The sequence below is a fragment of the Hakea prostrata genome, chromosome 2 (genome assembly GCF_041222555.1).
Source record: "Hakea prostrata isolate BN-2017 chromosome 2, UWA_Hpros_2, whole genome shotgun sequence".
NCBI lineage: Eukaryota > Viridiplantae > Streptophyta > Magnoliopsida > Proteales > Proteaceae > Hakea > Hakea prostrata.
This window is the reverse complement of record NC_142601.1, coordinates 23178935-23198912: the sequence shown is the minus strand read 5'-3', so window position 1 is coordinate 23198912 and position 19978 is coordinate 23178935. Positions and strand designations below refer to the sequence as shown.

General features: G+C 36.6%; 1 protein-coding gene across 1 annotated transcript; it reads left to right on the top strand.

Annotated features, from left to right (window-relative positions):
* The first annotated feature begins 11324 nt into the window (after positions 1 to 11324).
* Positions 11325 to 17905, top strand: LOC149024093 (aspartic proteinase 36-like). Its single transcript, XM_089144448.1, has 10 exons — positions 11325 to 11917; positions 12561 to 12690; positions 12788 to 13035; positions 13134 to 13361; positions 14747 to 14909; positions 15117 to 15190; positions 15569 to 15665; positions 15791 to 15857; positions 17314 to 17385; positions 17504 to 17905. Exons 1-10 carry the CDS (start codon positions 11673 to 11675, stop codon positions 17674 to 17676), a joined length of 1497 nt encoding a protein of 498 aa, XP_089000574.1. The 5' UTR covers positions 11325 to 11672; the 3' UTR covers positions 17677 to 17905.
* The last annotated feature ends 2073 nt before the right edge of the window (positions 17906 to 19978 follow it).

Here is a 19978-nt window from a genome sequence, read left to right as displayed (position 1 = left end):
ATAGGTTGGGTGTCCGTCACATGACCTATGTCACAGGTCTTGATCCCATTCCCATAAGTGCTTTATTAAAAGCTCTTGTAAGCATAGCTTTAGTGAACATATCAGCTAAATTCTCCTCTGATTTCACGTAATAAATTGCAATTGTTCCTTCATCAATATATTGCCTTACAAGATTATGTCGAAGACGTATGTGTCTTCTTTTGCCATTATATACCCGATTCTTGGCTCTTCCTATAGCTGCTTTACTGTCACAGTGCAGCGATATAGGTGGCATTGGTTTGGGCCATAGAGGTATATCTGCAATCATGTTTCTAAGCCATTCAGCTTCACTTCCAGCCTTTTCCAAAGCTACGAATTCTGCTTCCATTGTAGAAGATGTTCCGCATGATTGCTTAGCTGACTTCCATGAGATTGCTCCTCCACCTAGCATAAACACATATCCACTTGTAGCTAGTGTTTCTCTTGAATCTGAGATCCAATTAGCATCACAGTGTCCATCCAAAACAGAGGGATTTCCACTATAGTGAAGTCCATAATGCATAGTACCCTTAAGATACCGAAGTAATCGTTCAATTCCAAGCCAGTGCTCTTTACTAGGATTATGAGTATGCTGGCTCAATTTTCCAACTGTTAGAGCAATATTTGGCCTAGTACAGTTCATCAGATATGTTACAGATCCAATAATCTGTGAGTACCTCTTCTGATTTACTGGTTCTCCAATATTTTTCTGAAAATTACTTTCCATAGTTAAAGGAGTTTTGAACGAACCAGAATCATAAAAACCAAACTTCTTAAGCATATTTTTCACATAATGAGCTTGAGAGAGTATAATTTCTCTTTCTTTTCTGATGATTCTAATTCCCAGAATTACATCAGCAGTGCCCAAATCTGTGGTGTCAAATAAAGACAATAGCAGTTTCTTAGTTTGATTAATTATTTCTAGGCTTGTTCCCATGATCAACATGTCATCTACATAAAGTAGAATAAAAACACCCTTCCCTTGATGAAACTTACTATATAAGCACCTTTCAGAATCATTGACACTAAAACCCTTTGAAATGAGAGCAGTATCAAATTTCTCATGCCATTGCTTGGGTGCTTGCTTCAACCCATATAATGACTTGACTAATTTACAAACCTTATTAGGTTGACCAAGAGATACATAACCTTCTGGTTGTCTTATGTAGATCTCTTCCTCCAATTCCCCATTTAGGAATGTTGTTTTTACATCCATTTGGTGTATCACCAAATTGTAGATAGATGCAATAGCCATGAGAACTCTCACTGTAGTTATTCTTGCTACAGGTGCAAAGGTGTCAAAGTAATCTATGTCTTTCTTTTGCCTAAAACCTTTGACTACAAGTCTGGCTTTAAACTTATCTAAGGAACCATCAGATTTCAATTTCTTTCGAAATATCCACTTGGTTTCTAACACCTTTGAACCTTGAGGAAGATTTACCAATTCCCAAGTGTGGTTAGCTATGATGGAATCTAGTTCACTCTTTACAGCTTCCTTCCAAAAGATAGCATCCGGAGAAGTAACTGCTTCACTATAAGTGAGAGGGTCATTGTCTATAAGATAGACTATCCACTCATCAGATGAACATTTAGGGCGCGTTTGATAACGTTCTTAAAAAATGTTTATGGCGTTCTTCTGTTCTTTGGGAATGGAAGAACGGGTTAGAGACGTTTGATAAAACGGTTCGTTCTTCTGTTCTTTAAGAATGGACCAGTCATAAAAGTGTTCTAAAGAATGCTTTTTGCAGAACATAAAAAAGATGTTTTTACTAAAGAACAGAAACGGAAGTGATAAAATTGGTTCAAATTGAAGCCTTAGAACAAGTTTATCAAACACCAACTTATTTTTCAACCCAAAAAAAAAAAAGAAAAAAAAACACTAACATATTCTATTAGTGTTTTAAAAACATTTTCAGAACGGATTTATCAAACGCCCAATTTCAAGCAAAGAACAGTCTTTTAGCACAGAAACATTAAAAAATGGTTTTGCATAAGAACTGGTTTCTCAGAACAGAAACCTTACCAAACGCATACTTAGCTTTCTTTTGTCTTTTGCTTTTCTGTATAGGATTCTCATTTCCACTTGGAGTCAATATTATCTCATTTTCACTGTCTTGTGTCAATTCATGAGATAAATCAGCGGTTGTAGCCAAATCATTTCCATGATTCATACTACTACTTCCAGACTCACTATCAAGTCTATTAAATTTAAAAGGAAATATTCTTTCAAAGAATTCAGCATCCCTTGTCTCAATTATTGAATTTTCCTCACAAATTTCTTTAATGGTTTTTATAACCATGCAACGGTATGCAAAACTATGTACTGCGTATCCTAAAAACACAGTCAATGATTTTAGGACCAACTTTTCGCTTCTTAGGTTCTAGAATGGCCACTTTGACCAAACAACCCCATGTTCTCAAGTGTTTTACACTTGGTTTCCTTAAATACCATTTTTCATATGGTATCATTCCAGTTTTCCTGTGGGGAATTCTGTTTAAAACATAACATGAAGTTAATATTGCATCCCCCCACAAGTCAAGTGGTAAGCCAGAACTGATTAACATTGCATTCATCATCTCTTTTAATGAACGATTTTTCCTTTCTGCTATCCCATTAGATTCTGGTTGATATGGGGCAGTGGTTTCATGAATAATGCCATTCTCTTCAAAGAATTTACTAAGGCTGAAATATTCTGACCCTCTATCAGTTCTTAGCCTTTTTATCTTTCTTCCAAGTTGATTCTCTACTTCTGCTTTATAAGACAGAAAGGCATTGCAGGCTTCATTCTAAGATTTCAGTAGATATATCATAGTATATCTAGAACAGTCATCTATAAAGGTGATAACATACTTATTACCACCTCTTGATTCTTGTGATTTGAAATCACATAAATCACTATGGCACTAGTTCTAGCAAATTCATTTTCCTATCCACTGACTTATGAGGTTTCTTTGTAAATTTAGCCTCAACACAAATTTGACATTTAGTCAGTGGTGGTTTAACACTATGTATAATGCCTAACTTACATAATTGAGATATATAAGGTGCACTACTGTGACCTAGTCTACCATGCCATAAATCAAAAGAATAAAAAACATAAGCAGAATCACAAGTATTTATTAATTCAGTAATACTCAATACAAAGAGGCCATCATTTAGATAACCTTTTCCAATAAATACATCATTTTTCAAGAGAACTGCTTTGTCTGCTTCAAAGGACAGTTTGAACCCAGCTTTATTCAGGAGCGGACCAGAGATCAGATTCCGATTTATATCTGGTACATAGAGAACATTCTTCAACTTCAGAATTTTTCCAGAGGTCAGTTTCAGGGTGATTTGTCCTTTTCCGATTACATTGGCTGGTTGAGAATTTCCCATGAAGATTTTGTCAGCAAGATCAGAGTACTTGGAGAAGAAGCTCCTATCTCCACAAATGTGCCTGGTAGCACTTGTATCTATCACCTAGGATGTTGACTTTTCAACTACAAAAGCCTCTGTTATCATTGCAGTGTAGATCTCAGAATCAATCAGATTAGCCCTTGCTTTCTCTGATCCTCCTTTCTTCTTTACCCTGCAATCCTTAATGAAATGCCCAGGTTTGCCACACTTTAAGCATGCTCGCTTCTTCTTTTTGAAGGTAGAATCTTGATTGGGTTTCAGAGACTTATTAAATTTCTTTTTCTGTTCAGTCTCTACCAAGTTGGCCTTAGGCTTATTGGAACTACTAGATTCGTTCCTAAGTCGGTTCCTCTCTTCTATTCTGATCCGAACCACAACACTGTCAAAGGCCCAGTCCTTCCTCTTCTATTTCATTGAGACCTTAAAGGCACTCCAAGAGGAAGGAAGCTTATGTATCAAGGCATTGGTCACAAAGGCATTTGGCAGAATGATATTCTCTTTTGCCAGATTCCCCAACAACACTTGATACTTGTTTACTTGGTCAGAGATGCTAATCCCATCGACCATCGTAAACTCCAGAAAGGTTTCAACCACAAACCTTAAGTTACCGGCATCCTCAAGAGTATACTTCTTGACTAATGCTTCCCAGATTTCATAAGCAAATTCAAAAGGGCTATACACATCGTATAACTCATTTGACAACGCATTTAGAATGCGATTCATACATTTGAAATCTGCAGTGAACCATTCGATCCTTTTCTGACCGAATGTAGGATCACCTGACTTATCAGGTTGGGGTTCACTCAAAGACAAATGCTATCCCGACTTCCATAAGTGCAAAATATAGCATTTGCTTCCAACGTTTAAAGTTCTCACCTTTGAACTGCTCGATTTTGTCAAAATCTGACTTTCCGGTTGGTGGTTGTGAAGCTTGCAGAGATGGAAGAGGAGTGCTGTTCTCAGTGACTTTCTCATGTGTACTTACGTTTGCAGAGTCCTTCATGTTGGTTTCTTTTCCAACAGTTGTGTTGACTACTTCAGTGTTGTCAGTAGCCATAGTAGAAAATGACTAAATACCTTAAACTTGTTGTAAACGATTGAGGGATCTATATGCACACCAGAACTATTGTTGTAATCACAATACTCCTTTGGAGCTGAAACGTACATGAAGTACTTTCTTTAAGGTATTTAGACACCCCGAATTGTGCAATACGGATCCTAAAAGTGTCTTCACCCCAAGATCAGTCAGCCCAAACCTTTAAGGTTGCACCCCAGAAAGGTTTACTCAAGGTATAATTAGGTTATGTTCACTGCTTAACAGAATAACAGGGAGAGAGAGAGAGAGAGAGAGAGAGAGAGAGAGAGAGAGAGAGAGAGAGAGAGAGAAAGAGGAGGAGGAATTCTGTGTGTCAAGAATGAGCACGAAATTGAGTTTATATAGAGCCCCAAACGCTGTGGGTGAAAGGGTAAGGCTGTGAGGGTACCTTTCAGCTCAACTCTCTTCACCAAGGTACCTCCAGCTGACCTCCTTACAGGAGAGTGCCACTCAAATGGCATCTCCACGTATTCACCCAGTAGTGGGCTTTCCAGAATAGGGCCCATGACAAACTGGGCCTTCCGGATCAAAGCCCACGACCCAAGTCCCAAGTCATATAGATCTATCTATCTATCTATCTATAGGGTTCGGGCAAATTAATAATACATGGGCTCTTACTATATATAAACCATATAATCAAATCCTCTCAACCCAATGTGAGACTAAATAAAACCATGGATAAAAGACACAATTAAAATAAATAAAATATTTATATAAAGTTTTAAACATATTTACAACAAATTGTGCTGATAACGTATTATAAAATAAAGAGAATATATCAGAGACAAAGAAGAAAACTAGAACAAGATCAATTAGAAGTAGTTCATTTAGTTGAGTGCATTACATATTTATAGTAAAAGGAGCATCTACTCTGATATGGAAATACAATATATGATTCTTGCACACAATAAGATATTCTTGATATGGAAAGATAGATTGCCGCCCAAGATAGAAGGTGCATGGAATGGAAATATTGACTGCCAACATTGTGTGTTGAGATGGATTTTTATTTGCGGCCGCCGCTGCTGCCAGCAGCGGACGGCCCAGATTTTAGCATATGAATCGAATGGTTGGAAATCAAAGGTATAGGGTTTAGTGGTAAATATAATGTTTTCCTTTTTACACTAAAAGTATTTTATTTTTTAAATTTACAAAAAGAAATTCCTCTTACTCTTTCAACCCAGATCTCAGATCTCAAATGTAAAAACTTGCTTGTCGTGTTGGATACGAGCTAGTTAAACCAAGTTGGATCGGTGAAGAGGGAGATGTCATCGGCTATGTCTTACCTCTGATCTCCATTGAAGATGCAGACTGACTAGATTCAGTTTTAATAAAAATGAGATGGGATCAAGTTATTAATTCATCAGTGGTTATTATGTTACTTGACATAATTCATGGGAGAAAGCTGGCTGGGCGTTTGTATTCTAAATTAGTTTTCCAGCGATTGGTACTTACCTGCAACCTCTCGAACTCATTGACACAATCCCAAGTTAAATCAAGTGCCCCTGTGTTTTCTCTGTGTCGTCTATGAAATCATTCCAGTGGTTTTAAAGGTTGACTTCAGGTTCAGCGGTAACCATCAGTATTTCTTTTACTCCGGTCAGATGTAGACATGTAGTAGTTCGCGTTTGGTTGAGCATAAGCTAATCTAGACAGCTGTAAGCTGTTCCTCTAGAAAACAAGATTCTGTCCTATGAATGAGGAGAACTATATTTTTTATTCTCTTTTACCATGTTACGGAGCAAAAGAGTAAGTAATATTTTCCTAGGACTTCATAATTGCTGGAAGAAGTTATCGATATGTGAAACTCAATTACTTGGTATCACAGTAGATATCTGGAGCAAATCGATATCTGAAAAGTCTTCGTATCTAATCATCACGAGATCCAACTTCTATTCCTCCGAAGAAGAGAGATTAGAAGAGCAATTAAAGAAACGAATACCGTAGGAACGAAGACGGATGCGGCTTCCGAAGCGGGAGCAGGTGCTGGAGCTTCAGCTACGACATTCTGAACCAACCGCCAACGGCCAAGACCATGACGATCACTACGGCGAAGAGTCTCATCTTGAAAGCCTCCATTTCTCTTTGGTTGTCTTGCTGGAACTGAGAAAGAGAAGAGATTGACGACGATTTCTCTTGAAGAACTGAGAAGAGGAACTGTAGAGTGCTTGGGAGAGAAAACGGAAGGTGTGGGAGAAGAACAAGAGTAAGAGGGATTTCTTTTTGTAAATTTGAAAAATCAAAAACTTTTAGTGTAAAAAGGAAAACATTATATTTACCACTAAACCCTATACCTTTAATTTCCAACCATTCGATCCGTATGCTAAAATATGGGCCATCCGCTGCTGGCAGCAGCGGCGGCCGCAAATAAAAATCCGTGTTGAGATCACTGTAATCTTCAATTAAGATGGGAATGTGAGTCACCAAGATTGTATGCTGAGGTGGTTGAGATCTTCAATTGGAAGTATTGTCTATTGGGGGGTGATGGATATCCATAATCAATATTATTTATGCAACAATATTGATCTATTATCCCCTAATAATGAATTATATATTAAGTTGCCCAGTTGGTAATGATCGGTACTTCTTAGTGAAGTTGTCAGGGGTTCAACGCACCTATGATTTATGTAACTGTCAACATCCTTAATATAAAACTATCAATTCTCGGAAAAAAAAAAAAGTATATTGGTAACATTTTCTCAATAAAAAAAAAAAAGGAAACATACCCAAAGTGAATCACCAAGAAACATTAATACATGTTAAAATAATTCAGTAGCAGTCACAGTCAGGACTAAACATTCACCAAGAAACACTAATACACATTATAAAACTAAATTACTAAAAAGAGGTTTTCTGTTGATTTTTTATTTTTTTTGGTGAGAAGCAGTCATGTGTATTATTGTTTATTCAATTTCGGAGAGTATTGTTCTTTACTCAATCAATTCGGTTGGGGTAAACTAAAGATTGGAGAATTATAAATACAAATGTATTGTTATTATATATTTTCTTTGTCATTTTTGAACTGGAGCCCATAAATACAAGAGATAGGAAAGATGTGTGGTGGGGGGAGGGGAGTGGAGGAGGAAGCTGTGGATGGAGAATCTGAATATCTCCCTGTCGAGAGAGCACTCTGTGCTTCTGACGGCTTTACAATCACAAAATACAATGGGGCCCACAAGTGGAATCACAAAATACAGTGGGGCCCACAGGTGGAAAAATGAGATTTTTTTCAAAATGTTTTTTTTTACCTGTGGGCTCCATTGTATTTTGTGGTGGTAGAACCGTAAGAGAGAAGATCTGAACTCGTGGATGAATGGAGATTGAAATCCCAAATGCCCTTGAACTTACTTCATCTACCTATGAAATTGTCATTATTCTTAGAAGCACATCCCCTATTACTTTATATTCCGTTGATTTAGAACGTGTATAACTACTGACATATATGATGGACTTCAAGGTTTCAAAACTTGGAATCTAATTAGGACCTTTTGGTTCTTGGCTTGAGCAAGTTTCTTAGTTTAGGAGTCTAAGTAAAAGTTGCAAATTATATAAGAGTAGTGACTTATAAAATGAAACCCATAAAAATCAAACAAAATACACTATCAAATAAATTTTGCTTTGACCCATGTAGAAGGAAGAATCACTCCACCACTAGAAATTAATCTCTTAGTGACATCATAAATTCCTACATTCATATATGGATAGAGTCAAAAGCACCATTCTACCAAATCAGATGAAAATTAAGTGTTTCTACCCAAAAAAATATATATGGAAATTAAGTGTTAAAATAGGCAAGGTGTTTCTACGGTGAGTAATCCGAAGGTGTGAGGAAGAGAGCCGAGTTACATGTATGAAGGGGAAATGCCCTGGTTCTAAGTGCTGTGCATTTAAGTCAATGGTTAAGATTGAAACTTGTGGTTGAGAAGAAATCTTAATCACTCATTTTGCAATTAAATTTTATCAAAATATCACTTATGTGATACGAGTAGTTGAGAAGAAAATTTCGATTTGGACCGTAGGTTGCACAGTGCTGCTGCAATACAAAAGCAATTTCGAAAGGCCCTAGCTCCGTAGACGTTTAAACATGATCTTGATAAATGTTTATTTTACTTGTAGCAATGTCATGTCCAATCCCATTACTAAGACGGGTGAAATCAAAATTTGAAAAGTTTCACCAAATGCTTTTGCCTTTGATTGAATGACTTTAATGTGTATACAAAAATTACGAAGTTTTCCCCAAGCAATATTCAGTTTTGTTGATTGAATTCTAGTTATTGTTAGTTACATAAACTAGCTTATCCATTTTCATTCTTCGTACACCTATAAAGTGGTGCAGGCTGTTGCTACACAATCCTGTTCGTCCCTTCAGCCGGTTGAACTTGCAAGAATGAGCTCGGCCATGGAGGTCGAGTTTTCACCTCCAATGATCTAGTTAGAAATCCAACCAAAGAAGACAAGAAAGTAGTGAACAATAATAATACAAATAATGATAGTTCTATTCAGTGTACCTTTCTCTTGTGTTCTCATACTTTTTTTATAGCTTTTTTATGTTTGAGCTTTATTCAAACATTAGTCAGTTCGTGATATGAATTTTAGTAATTGAACCCTATTCAAGTATGAGTAGTTGAGTCTTAACTGTATACCGTGTCTTCGGCTGCAAATCTTATTAGATTCGTCTTGCTATTCTTTCGACCTTACCTTGGTCGGTTCATCTTGGTCCAGCCTACTCGGTTACCGAACTGGTTCAGGCTGGTTTATTTCTCCTCTATCACAGGCCATTACATATATTACCAAAAAGATTGAACTTCGACCTTTTCATTAAGAGGTGTTGAATTACCAATCGAGTCAACATTTTGCAATGACCAACGCACAACAACGCATAAATCCACGTATAGTGAACGGTCCAACGAAAAAAAGAAAAAAACTGAACTTAGTTATATAAAATTTTGAATATTTCAAGTAAGTAACCAGATAATGATAAATCATATATCCCAATCCATAATACCTTTGAATGTGAAAAAATTTCATAAGAATTATTAAATATTAAATATTCACCCAGTTATGCTGATTAGTCAGTGATGAGTTGGAAACTGTATTAGGAGAACCTAATGGAATATATAATACACAATCTGCTGAACCGAAAGGAACGGAAAGTTGTGTTTTCAAGTGACATTTTTAACTTTGAAGATGGAGAGGGAGGAAAAGCTGGTCTTAAAGAAGGAATTTCCACCCACTCTCCTTTCTTTTTCAAAGTTGAATGGCGTAAGATTTTGAAATTATTGAAAGCAAGCTAGATAAAGAGCCCTCTTTGAACCAGTAGGAGAGAAACTTGGAACAATTGTTTTCAAACCAACTTATTGTGGGTCAATATCGGTTTTACGATCCGGTTTTTCGGTAATATCGGTCTCCATCGATACCGATACAATCCGATCCATGATACTGTGTTTGATACCCCACTTGACATGAGATTATTGGAAATGTAGTGGATTGAGCTAAAATGCGCATAAACCTCCGTGCGCTACGCGAGTGCCGTTAGGTCCACTTCAACTTCTTTTGGCGGCTTTTTAGTCAAAGTAACTGTCAACGTGGCAAGTCGAGTCAGGTGCCATCGTGGCACTTATTATCCAATTGACTAATCTACCCATGACCAATCTTCCCACGTCACTGTCAATAATTATTAATTTAGATAAAAGTCATGCGGTTGAGGAGTCTCCGGAGGGTCTGGTCTCCACACGGTTGGCAACAACGAATACAAGGCGGTTACGGGGAATTATTTTGGGTCTCACATTTCTTTATTATTATTATTTCTTTATATTTATAATGATATTCTATTGATGATCCAGAATCCTTCCCAGGTTTATGAGAGAAATGAACAAACCCAAAATATTTTGCACTGCCCCGGGTCATGCTTTGCTGTTTCATGTTGTTCAATTATTCGTTTTCGGGTTTTTTTTTTTTTTTTTGCCCTTTTTAAAATGAAAGCAACACAACGATTTACGGCCGTTGGATTAAAATCTTCTTGGCCTCAAAGAAGAAAACTTTCGTTTGGATTATGGTTAAAGATATGATGAAATTGACAAATCGACTTTTGAGGGGTCTTGCTTACGTACCTAACCGAAAAACAATTTAGTGGATAAGTAGGTAACAGTGCATGTTAAGTCAAATAAGCCACATCAGCATTAATATCATGGTGATCGTCGAGTCTCGATGTGGCACTGCCTATGGGAACTCCATGGGAGAGTATATATTTGATCATAAATTTTTATATCTACGACCCTTGAAAACAAAAGATTCTAATCCAATGATTTCCTCCACCTGATGAAAATCATATGTTGGTTAGTCTATCACAAAAGAAAAGAGTGAAGTGATCTGTTAACTAATGCTGAAAAAGTAGCACGTGAGTCAGCCGACAAGTAATGATGTTATACAATATTATCCCGATCGACCGGCTGAGATTTTGTCATGTGGGTTCTTTAATTTAATCGGATACAAATGCAATGTTTAATAGGCCACGGTTTTGTGGTCACAACTGGGACCCACATGCTATCTCTACCTCATTTGGTCTATTTGGACCGTTATATGTTTAGTCCAAAAATTTAGCCCTCCCTTGATTTGAAGGGTCGTTTTCACCTGGACCCACATGTTCAATGGTTCAGATATGTTCAGTGAATAATATAAAAAGTACGATCACATGTACTGGTCTGGGCCCATTGATAGTGGGTCCAACCGGCATTGGGGCCACGGATTAAAGAAGGTGACCTTAAACCAAGAAAGAAGGCGTGCGTATTACGCACATGAATGTAGTTTAGAAATTTGGGCGAACGAACGAACTGAAATTCCCTGAAAACTCCTAAATTTGTCTAACGTTAAATTCAATTTTGAAAACTGAATTCCTTGTTTATCTATATCCCTTCGCCGTCGACGAACACACACTCTCTTTCTCTCTCCTTCTCTCTGAGTTTCGCTTCATCTTCTCGGTTGACTCTGTATAGACTTAGTGTTGCGAGAATATACGAGTATATGTGTGCCTCAAAGATGCAGAAAGACACGCACCTCGATCTTCGTCTCTGAAATTTTTTGTTTCGTTTGTGTGTTGTTGGAAGTGTGAGGTTGGAGGGGGAGAAGAGAAAGAGAGAAGCGAGAATTAGAAACGGAGAAATGCCGTCATTTCTTCGTGCCGGGTTACTGATCTTTGCTTTGGGTGCCTTGTTTTTCCCGGCGGCTGTGGTATTCTGTAGTTTACCAGTGATATTGAACCTTGAGAGAGCTTTTCCGGTGAAACATAGAGTCGATTTAGCTGAGCTTCGAGCTCGTGATAGGGCAAGGCATCGACGAATCTTGCAGAGTGTCGGTGGAGTCATCAATTTTCCCGTCGATGGCACCTATAATCCCATGACGATCGGGTAATTCTCTGAATTTACTTTAATTAATTAATTTATTTTTTCTGTATAGCTTCCGAGCTTGAAAGATTCAACTTGTTTCAGGTTAGACTGCCTTCAGTTTCGATTGTATGATTGAATTTTGGTTTTCCGTTTGCTCTCACTCTTTCTACCTTACATTTCGCTTTTGCGTTTTTGATTGATTCGTTATTCTACTTTCTATTTCTGAGTGTTCGCGACTTGTCAAGTGTTCTTTTTGTGGCTTTGAGATTAAAGGAATTTAATGCTCTTCGGTTCTTGCTCTTATAAATACATGCCTATCTGGTATCTCTTTCGTGTTGGTCTACGTATTTAATCGTTCTTTGATGTTCTTGAGTGTGTAGATTTCATGGATTTTCTTCTTTTCCATATGTGTTCACTAATCAGTTCTTCTGTCTTGGGATCTCCCACCTCCAAATTACCATCTTCGCCTTCAACCCCAAACTCCAAAAGAAGGAAGAAAAAAGGGCAAACTGCTTGTTGTTTTCTTCTTTTTAAGGGGCAAACTGCTTGTTGTTTTCTTCTTTTTAAGGGGCAAACCGCTTCCTTTCTTCTTTTTTTAGTTATTCAATTGTTGTCGATTTTTGACAGTCTGATCATTTCTTATTGGATTCTTGGTATTGTGTAGTCTTTATTTTACGACGGTAAAATTGGGGTCTCCTGCAAGAGAATTCCATGTGCAGCTTGATACTGGAAGTGATATATTGTGGATTGCTTGCAATCCATGTGATGGTTGCCCAACATCCAGCGGACTCAATGTAAACTATTTTATTCATTTCTTGCTCTTCCATTTTCTGTCAATTTCTATTTTAGTTCCAGGGGAAGAAATCATTGATCAGAATTGTGCTTTTACAGATCCAGCTCAATTCATTTGACCCCGCCACTTCTACCACAGCTTCAGCAATATCATGTTCTTCTGATACATGCTCTTTAGCTGTTGAAGAGGCAGCAGCTGACTGCTCTTCTGGTGGCTCTCAATGCAGTTACTCGTTCCAGTATGGTGATGGCAGTGGAACATCGGGTTATTATGTGACGGACTTGTTTTATTTTGACATAGCTATGGAGTCTTCCATCGCAAATTCCTCTGCTCTCATCATTTTTGGGTGAGTTTTTCATGAATTCATGGGTTCCACTCACTTCACCCAAATCCAGTCTCCATGTTTTTTTGACTTGCTGAATTGGATGTGAGTATTTAAAACAGATGTAGTAACCACCAGTCTGCAGACCTGACGAAGTCAGATAGAGCAGTTGATGGGATCTTTGGGTTTGGGAAGTCAAGATTTTCTGTCATTTCCCAATTGTCTTCACGAGGAATTGCACCAAAAATTTTCTCTCATTGCTTATCTGGAGCAAGTAATGGAGGAGGCATATGGGTTCTTGGTGAGATTGTGGCACCTAATATCGTATATACTCCACTTGTTCCATCACAGTATGTCTTCTTTCCTTTCACATGTAATTGTTGTTCTTGCAGTTTGATATTCTCTTCTGAATTTGCTAATCCTTGTAAAAGATTTGGACCATATAATTACTTTTACTGGGTAGATTTGTCCTTGTTAACCCTATCCTGAACCCTTTTTTTGATGGTCTTGAGTATGACAAACTACCCACTAATAAAGCATGATTGTAAACCTTGATGATTGGGTGGTCTCTTGGGCAGTCTTCCCCGCATTAATTTGTTGAAAGTTGTATGTACTTGACTTTGAACTCTTATGCTTTTTGTAAGCGATAGCCAGTTAAGGAGAAAATACATTAAGGGGTGCCCCAGAGGGCTGTTGTTGGCTGGAAGGTGGAATTCTGCTCAAAATGATTATCCTATTGACTCTTTTTTTCTCCCTCCGGTATTTGATGTATATTTCTGGATCAACTAACAGTACCGTACTCTCCAAATTTTTGTTATAACACAGTCACTTTCCAGTAAGGAAAAAAGAGGGCTCTGATTCAGTATCGTTGAGTAACATTGTTGAGAGATAGAGTTCATATTGATAAACCAACTTGTTTTGGGTTTTTGCGGGTGTCCAGGGGGGCATGGGACAGAGGTTGAGGTTGTTAACAATGGTTGTTCTTTGAGAAAGATAAGTTGAGTTAATCTTACCTGTTGGAAATAAGATTAACTTATGATAAATCTTTCTTCTTTTCCTTGATTGGCCATACATGAAAGAGATAAAAATGGTGTGCAATGCATGAGGTTCCCACCACTGCTGGGTCTGAGGAGGGTCATAATGTATGCAGCCCTGGCGTTGCTTTCGTAGAGAGATTGTTTCCAGACTCAAACCTATTCTTGCCACCTTGCTGAATGTCACAGGTTTTATAATGCCACCCTCCCTTAGTTGAAATAACTTCCTTATATATGTAACTTCAATACTCTTGAAACATCTTAATTTTTCTTTTTTGGCTTTCCACTTATCCATGGATATCTGGTAGAAAAACTTTAGTACAATTTCATCCAGGTCTCTTTTCAATGGTGTAATGTTCTATTCCATGAAGCTATAAAATGTAGTCAATGACAGAAGCTGAAAACCTGAAAATTTTATGTAAGCCGGCTGTCTAAAACTAAAGAAAGAACTAGGAGTATAATGGGAGAATTTTGAGGTCAAACTATATATATATGACAAAGAAGGAATATAATTACAAGGCGAACATATGTCTATTGAGACTCCTTACAAAATGGAAGCCAGTAAAACAAATCCCCTCCCTTTTTACTTTTATGGAGTCAAGTTATGAATCACATAATTCTACTAATGGCACAAATTGTTTCATTTTACTGGCTAGTGTTTTTGCTGCAAGTTTGAAATGCTTTCTGCTGTGAACTTTCAGGCCTCATTATAATGTGAATTTGCAGAGCATTGCTGTCAATGGGCAAATACTGCCCATTGATCCAGCAGTGTTTGGAACATCAAGCAACCAAGGAACAATAATTGATTCTGGAACAACTTTGGCGTATCTTGCAGGAGGAGCTTACGACCCGTTTGTCAGTGCAGTAAGTTATAGTGGTAATAGTTTCCTGGATCTTTAGTTTACTTCAACATGAGCTTACTCTTGTGATAGGTTCTTTAAACATGTAATAAAAATGCATTCTTTTTTCTCAGTTATTCTTCAAAGTCTTCGGCATCTCTGAAAGGTCTAGAAGTTTGCTCATATAATAGAATAATATTCTACCTCTGAAGTACATTTTCTTGCTCTGCAGATAAGTAACGCAGTTTCTCAATCTGTCCGTCGCTTATATTCCAAAGGAACTCCATGTTACCTCATCTCCAACAGGTTTTATCTCTAGTACTTGTTTTCTGCCAAAACTTTTCATTATGTGACATAACCAAGCAGTGGTCTATACCTCTAGCTGATGCTATATTCATTGTTTATGCAAAAATACAAGAATAAAAATAAATATGGTCATTTGTTTGACAAATGTGCCTTATAGTGACAAGCTAGTTCATGCTCCCTGCTCTACAGATTGAACTAAAGTTACTTGTGTAAGCACACCTAGAAAGATCTTATACTCAATTTACCAATCCCTTCAGGCAAACAAGAAGACTATCAAATGCATTCAGCCATTGCTTAGGCTACAATTAGGGCTATTGCTTTGATGTTCTGACAGCATACTAGTTATACTAACATTTGAATGTATTCTTCTGGGTTCAGTGTTGAAGAAATATTTCCTTTGGTCACTTTCAACTTTGAGGGTGGGGCAACTATGGTTCTCAGACCAGTGGAATATCTTGTACAAGAGGGCTATGTTGTGAGTCTTTCAACTTGTCCACTTTCCTGTTTTATAGTTTTAGATGCTTCTGAGTAAGTATCTCAGTTATTTTACTTTTGCCATTGGAAAGGCTTGGCTAGATTCAATGAACTTTGTTGTGACAGGATGGTACTGAATTATGGTGCATTGGCTTCCAAAGAGTGTCAGATATCTCGATGACAATTTTAGGAGGTATGATCCTAGACCAGAAGTTTTTATCGTTTAATTCTTTATATTTCAAATGCAGAGTTTTTCCACCACTTGTGCATTCATGGGATGCATCTCTACCGACTTTGGACCACCAATTATCATGGTTATTGGTATATATGACATTAAATTTGGCCTGATCAGACATTGGTGTTTTGAGTGTTGGGGATAGGTTGATGCTTTTGTCTTTGTTGTCCATCTCTTGCTTGCAACTACAAGTTATCATTTTGATTAGCTTTTTCAATTGCATTATACTATTGAATATGATTTTGTTACCTTTTCTTAGATGTATTTAACTGCAGTACTTACATTATGTACAATTCATGAATGATTTATCTTGGAATTGTAGATAAAACTTTATACTTGACCAAATGCTTAGTTCTTCCTTTTTTTGTCCCCCCCCCCCCCCACCAAAAAAATAATAATAAATTAGTTCTATAAACCTTTATGTGGATTTTATGAGTTTTTTTCCCCCTGTTTACTGGACATCTATGTCTAATTTGTAAGGATTGTGTAGATCAATGAGTGAGTGTCTGTGCTTTCTTACTTCCCCCCCCCAAAAAAAAAAAAAAAAAAAAAAAAGACACTTCTTTGCTGTGGTAAAACTTCGTTCATATCTTGAGATATACATGTCTTTCTAAATCTGTTGTGTAAATACTGCAGAAGTGATTTTGAGCAGACATAAAATAGGAGAAATTTTAGGATTCCTCTGATTCATGCACAATGTAAGGAGCATATCTTTGAATGATTTATCTAGGTATCTGGTAGAATTTTGAGGTCAAACCAAACTGTTGGCGATTAGATCCTATCATGGACTATTGACACCTTTTGACTGTTCAGAATAAATGACGAAAGCATTTCTTGGAAATTTATTATAAAACAGTTGTGGGTTGCACTTCAATGGGTAGTGGGGTGAGTATGGGAAACAAACCCTAAGAATGAACCAAAAGAACACAGTAGACTAATGAAAGTTGATTTTAATGTCTGATCCCAAATGCCTGAGACCAACAGACCAGAACTCTTCCTACTTAGCCCTTTTTAATATCTAAAAGTTTCTTCGACAGTAAAGAGGAGAAGAATACTCTGCTGGACCTTTTCTTACCCTTTTGGTGACAAGTCCTGCCTGCCTGGATCCTGTTTTCCAGCTACAAATTGTGTTTAGTTTTTATTTCAGTATTACTTTCTGTCCTGAAGCTGGGAGTATTCTCTCAATCATCTTTGTGACGAACAAATTGAAATTAATCAAGCTCCAACAAATCTTGCCTGGATGCATTGGGCTCTAGTATTAATTTTTTGTATGCCTTGACACATATCTTCTGGATGCATGAATGAAGAAGCTTGTTGGAATTTGTCAAGATTTTAAAATATGGTGGGAAAAACATGTGCAGCCTTGTAACTTAATGATATTGGATTTCTTTTCTCTCCATGGTCTTTCCTGCAGATCTTGCTCTAAGAGATAAGATATTTGTTTACGATCTGGTGAATCAACGGATTGGATGGACGGATTATGACTGTAAGTTTAACAAATCCCTTGTATGAGTCTACTATAATGTTTCTTCTGTGAAAGGTGATGCATCATTTAGGGATCTCTTTCTTTCTTTCTTTTGAAATTTCAAAATTGTACTTCTCAGGTTCTCTGTCTGTAAATGTTTCTGAGACTTCTGGAAAGGGTGAATTTGTGAATGAAGGACAGCTAAGTGTGAGCAGCTCTTTATCTGTAAATGTACGCCATGAGCTGATACCAACCAGCATTGTGGCTTTCCTTGTGCATATCTGCCTTCTTGTTGGGTTTATACTTATGTAGCCCTGAATGGTATACATAGTTTTTTTTTTTTTTTTTCATTTATTATTTGTTATGTATTGCCTTGCCTTGGCCGATTTTTATTTATGACAATCGGCTGGCCCCACATGATATTATTTAGATTCCACATGTGTAGATTTATCCTGTGCAAATATAATTGTGATTTAGAGTGAGTTTGGATTCACATGAACTGTACCATTAACTTTTGAGACTCAACTTCCAAAAAAAAAAAAAAAAAAAAAACCTAATACCTAATTAAGGTCTCAACTTGGTTTTTATAAACATGTCAGATTTTGTCCCTGCACACATACCCTATGGATGTGCTTGTCCAGGTAATTGAGCTCTGTAGGTTATACTAGGTACTTAAGGCACTGTTTGTTTGCAAAGATGGAGCGAAAAAAATAAACATGTGGACCTTATATGTAATGGGTGTGGGAGAAGAAAAGGAAAGAAAATGATTTTGTAGAAAAATGTTTACTTTGTTATTTTTAATTAAAATTTTTTACTTATTTTATGGGATTTTGAAAAAAAGTATGAGATAAAAAAATTAGCATGTCACATTAGCAGATAAGTTTTCTTAATTTAAGAGAACTTGTTTGCTAACGTTTTCACTTTAGTGAATCAAACAAACCATATTTTGGGATTTCATGAAGAAAAATTATTTGGGTAAATATCAATTACCTCCCCTCTTAACTGGACAAATAGCACTTATACCCCCTCTTAGCTGGATAATATCACTTACCTCCCCTCTTACCTAGCAAATATATCAAACACCTCCCCTTTGTTAACTTTCTCGGTAAAATTTAACTTTTACCGTTAAATAATTTTCTAAAATCCTAAACTGTCCTTGGCTAAATACATATATTTTTTATTTTAAACCCTAAATTACCTTAATTACGCTAACAATTAAACTACTAAAATTTCCTCAATTAAAAACCAAAATACCATAATTAAAACTTAAATTATTAAAAGCCCAACATATCTTTTTTTTTTTTTTAAACACATATTACTATCAAGTAAAATTAAAAACACTTACTACTATTTTGGGTTTTTTTAAATTGTTTGATAAATTTTTTGATATATTGGGCTTTTAATAATTAAAGATAATTTGGGTTTTAACTATGGTATTTTGATTTTTAAAAATTATTTTAATTGAGAGTAATTTAGTATTTAATTGCTAGAGTGATTACGTAATTTAGGGTTTAAAATACAAAAATATTTTTAATCCAAGGGTAGTTTGGGGTTTTAGAAAAATATTTAACGGTAAAAGTTAAATTTAACCGAGAAAGTTAACAGAGGGGAGGTGTTTGATATATTTGCTAGGTAAGAGGGGAGGTAAGTGATATTATCCAGCTAAGAGGGGGTGTAAGTGCTATTTGTCCAGCTAAGAGGGGAGGTAAGTGATATTTACCCAAATTATTTTGTCAAAAAAAAGTTCACCCATTATGGAGTAGAAGAATGGAATTCTACTTAAGGTTCTCATGATTAAAAATATCAGGGGAAACTCTAAAGGGCATAAGCCACATGATGTCTAGCAAACAGCCAACAGGTGCATATGATGCCTTTGGGAGGGAATAAAACGGTGTTGCCTTGCCTTTATAGTTTATATACATCCATCCGTACATAAAAGACATAATAAAAATATTTTAAAGTGTTGGACCATCCAAAAAAATTCAACCCTGGATTAGAGTACGTACCTTCGTGACTAAGTAATTTTAATACATAATCATTAAGACCAAAAGAAAAGGAAAAAAATAGTTTGGAACTTACATGATTACTGGGATAGCAAGAAATGCCACATACCTTGAAACCAATTTTTCCATGGGAAACCTGCGGTTTCTCCTCTCATAAAAAAGCTGGTTTCTTGGAAAGCAACATCACTGTCATTTGCTGGCCAAACAGTTTTGATGAAGGCTGTGATCCAACCTCAATTCTTATATCATATGCAATACTTCAGTTTTTTCTAAAACTTTCAGTAGAAAAATGGACTCTACTTGTCAGAGATTTTGGCTTGATAAACCAACAAAAAGCAATCTAGTCACACTCATCTCATGGGATAAGTGCTACAAACAAAAAGTTGAAGGAAGGTTAGGTTTTGAGCGAATGGAGGATAATAATTGTGCCTTACTTTTAAAAGAAGGATAGAGATTAGTAAATAACCTTGATGCAGTTTGGGCACAGCTCTTAAGAGCAAGATATTTTCTTAATTCAACTCTTTTTGACCTTAAGATAATGGAAAAAAGAGGATCATGGATTTGGAACCGTATATGCAGTAAATTTCCGATGCTTCAGACCATGATTATAA

Coding starts and splice junctions, on each gene's coding strand:
- LOC149024093 (XM_089144448.1), top strand. CDS start 11,673: ATGCCGTCATTTCTTCGTGCCGGGTTACTGATCTTTGCTTTGGGTGCC. Junction 13,362..14,746: donor ACTCCACTTGTTCCATCACA/GTATGTCTTCTT, acceptor GTGAACTTTCAG/GCCTCATTATAATGTGAATT. Junction 17,386..17,503: donor TGGATGGACGGATTATGACT/GTAAGTTTAACA, acceptor TGTACTTCTCAG/GTTCTCTGTCTGTAAATGTT.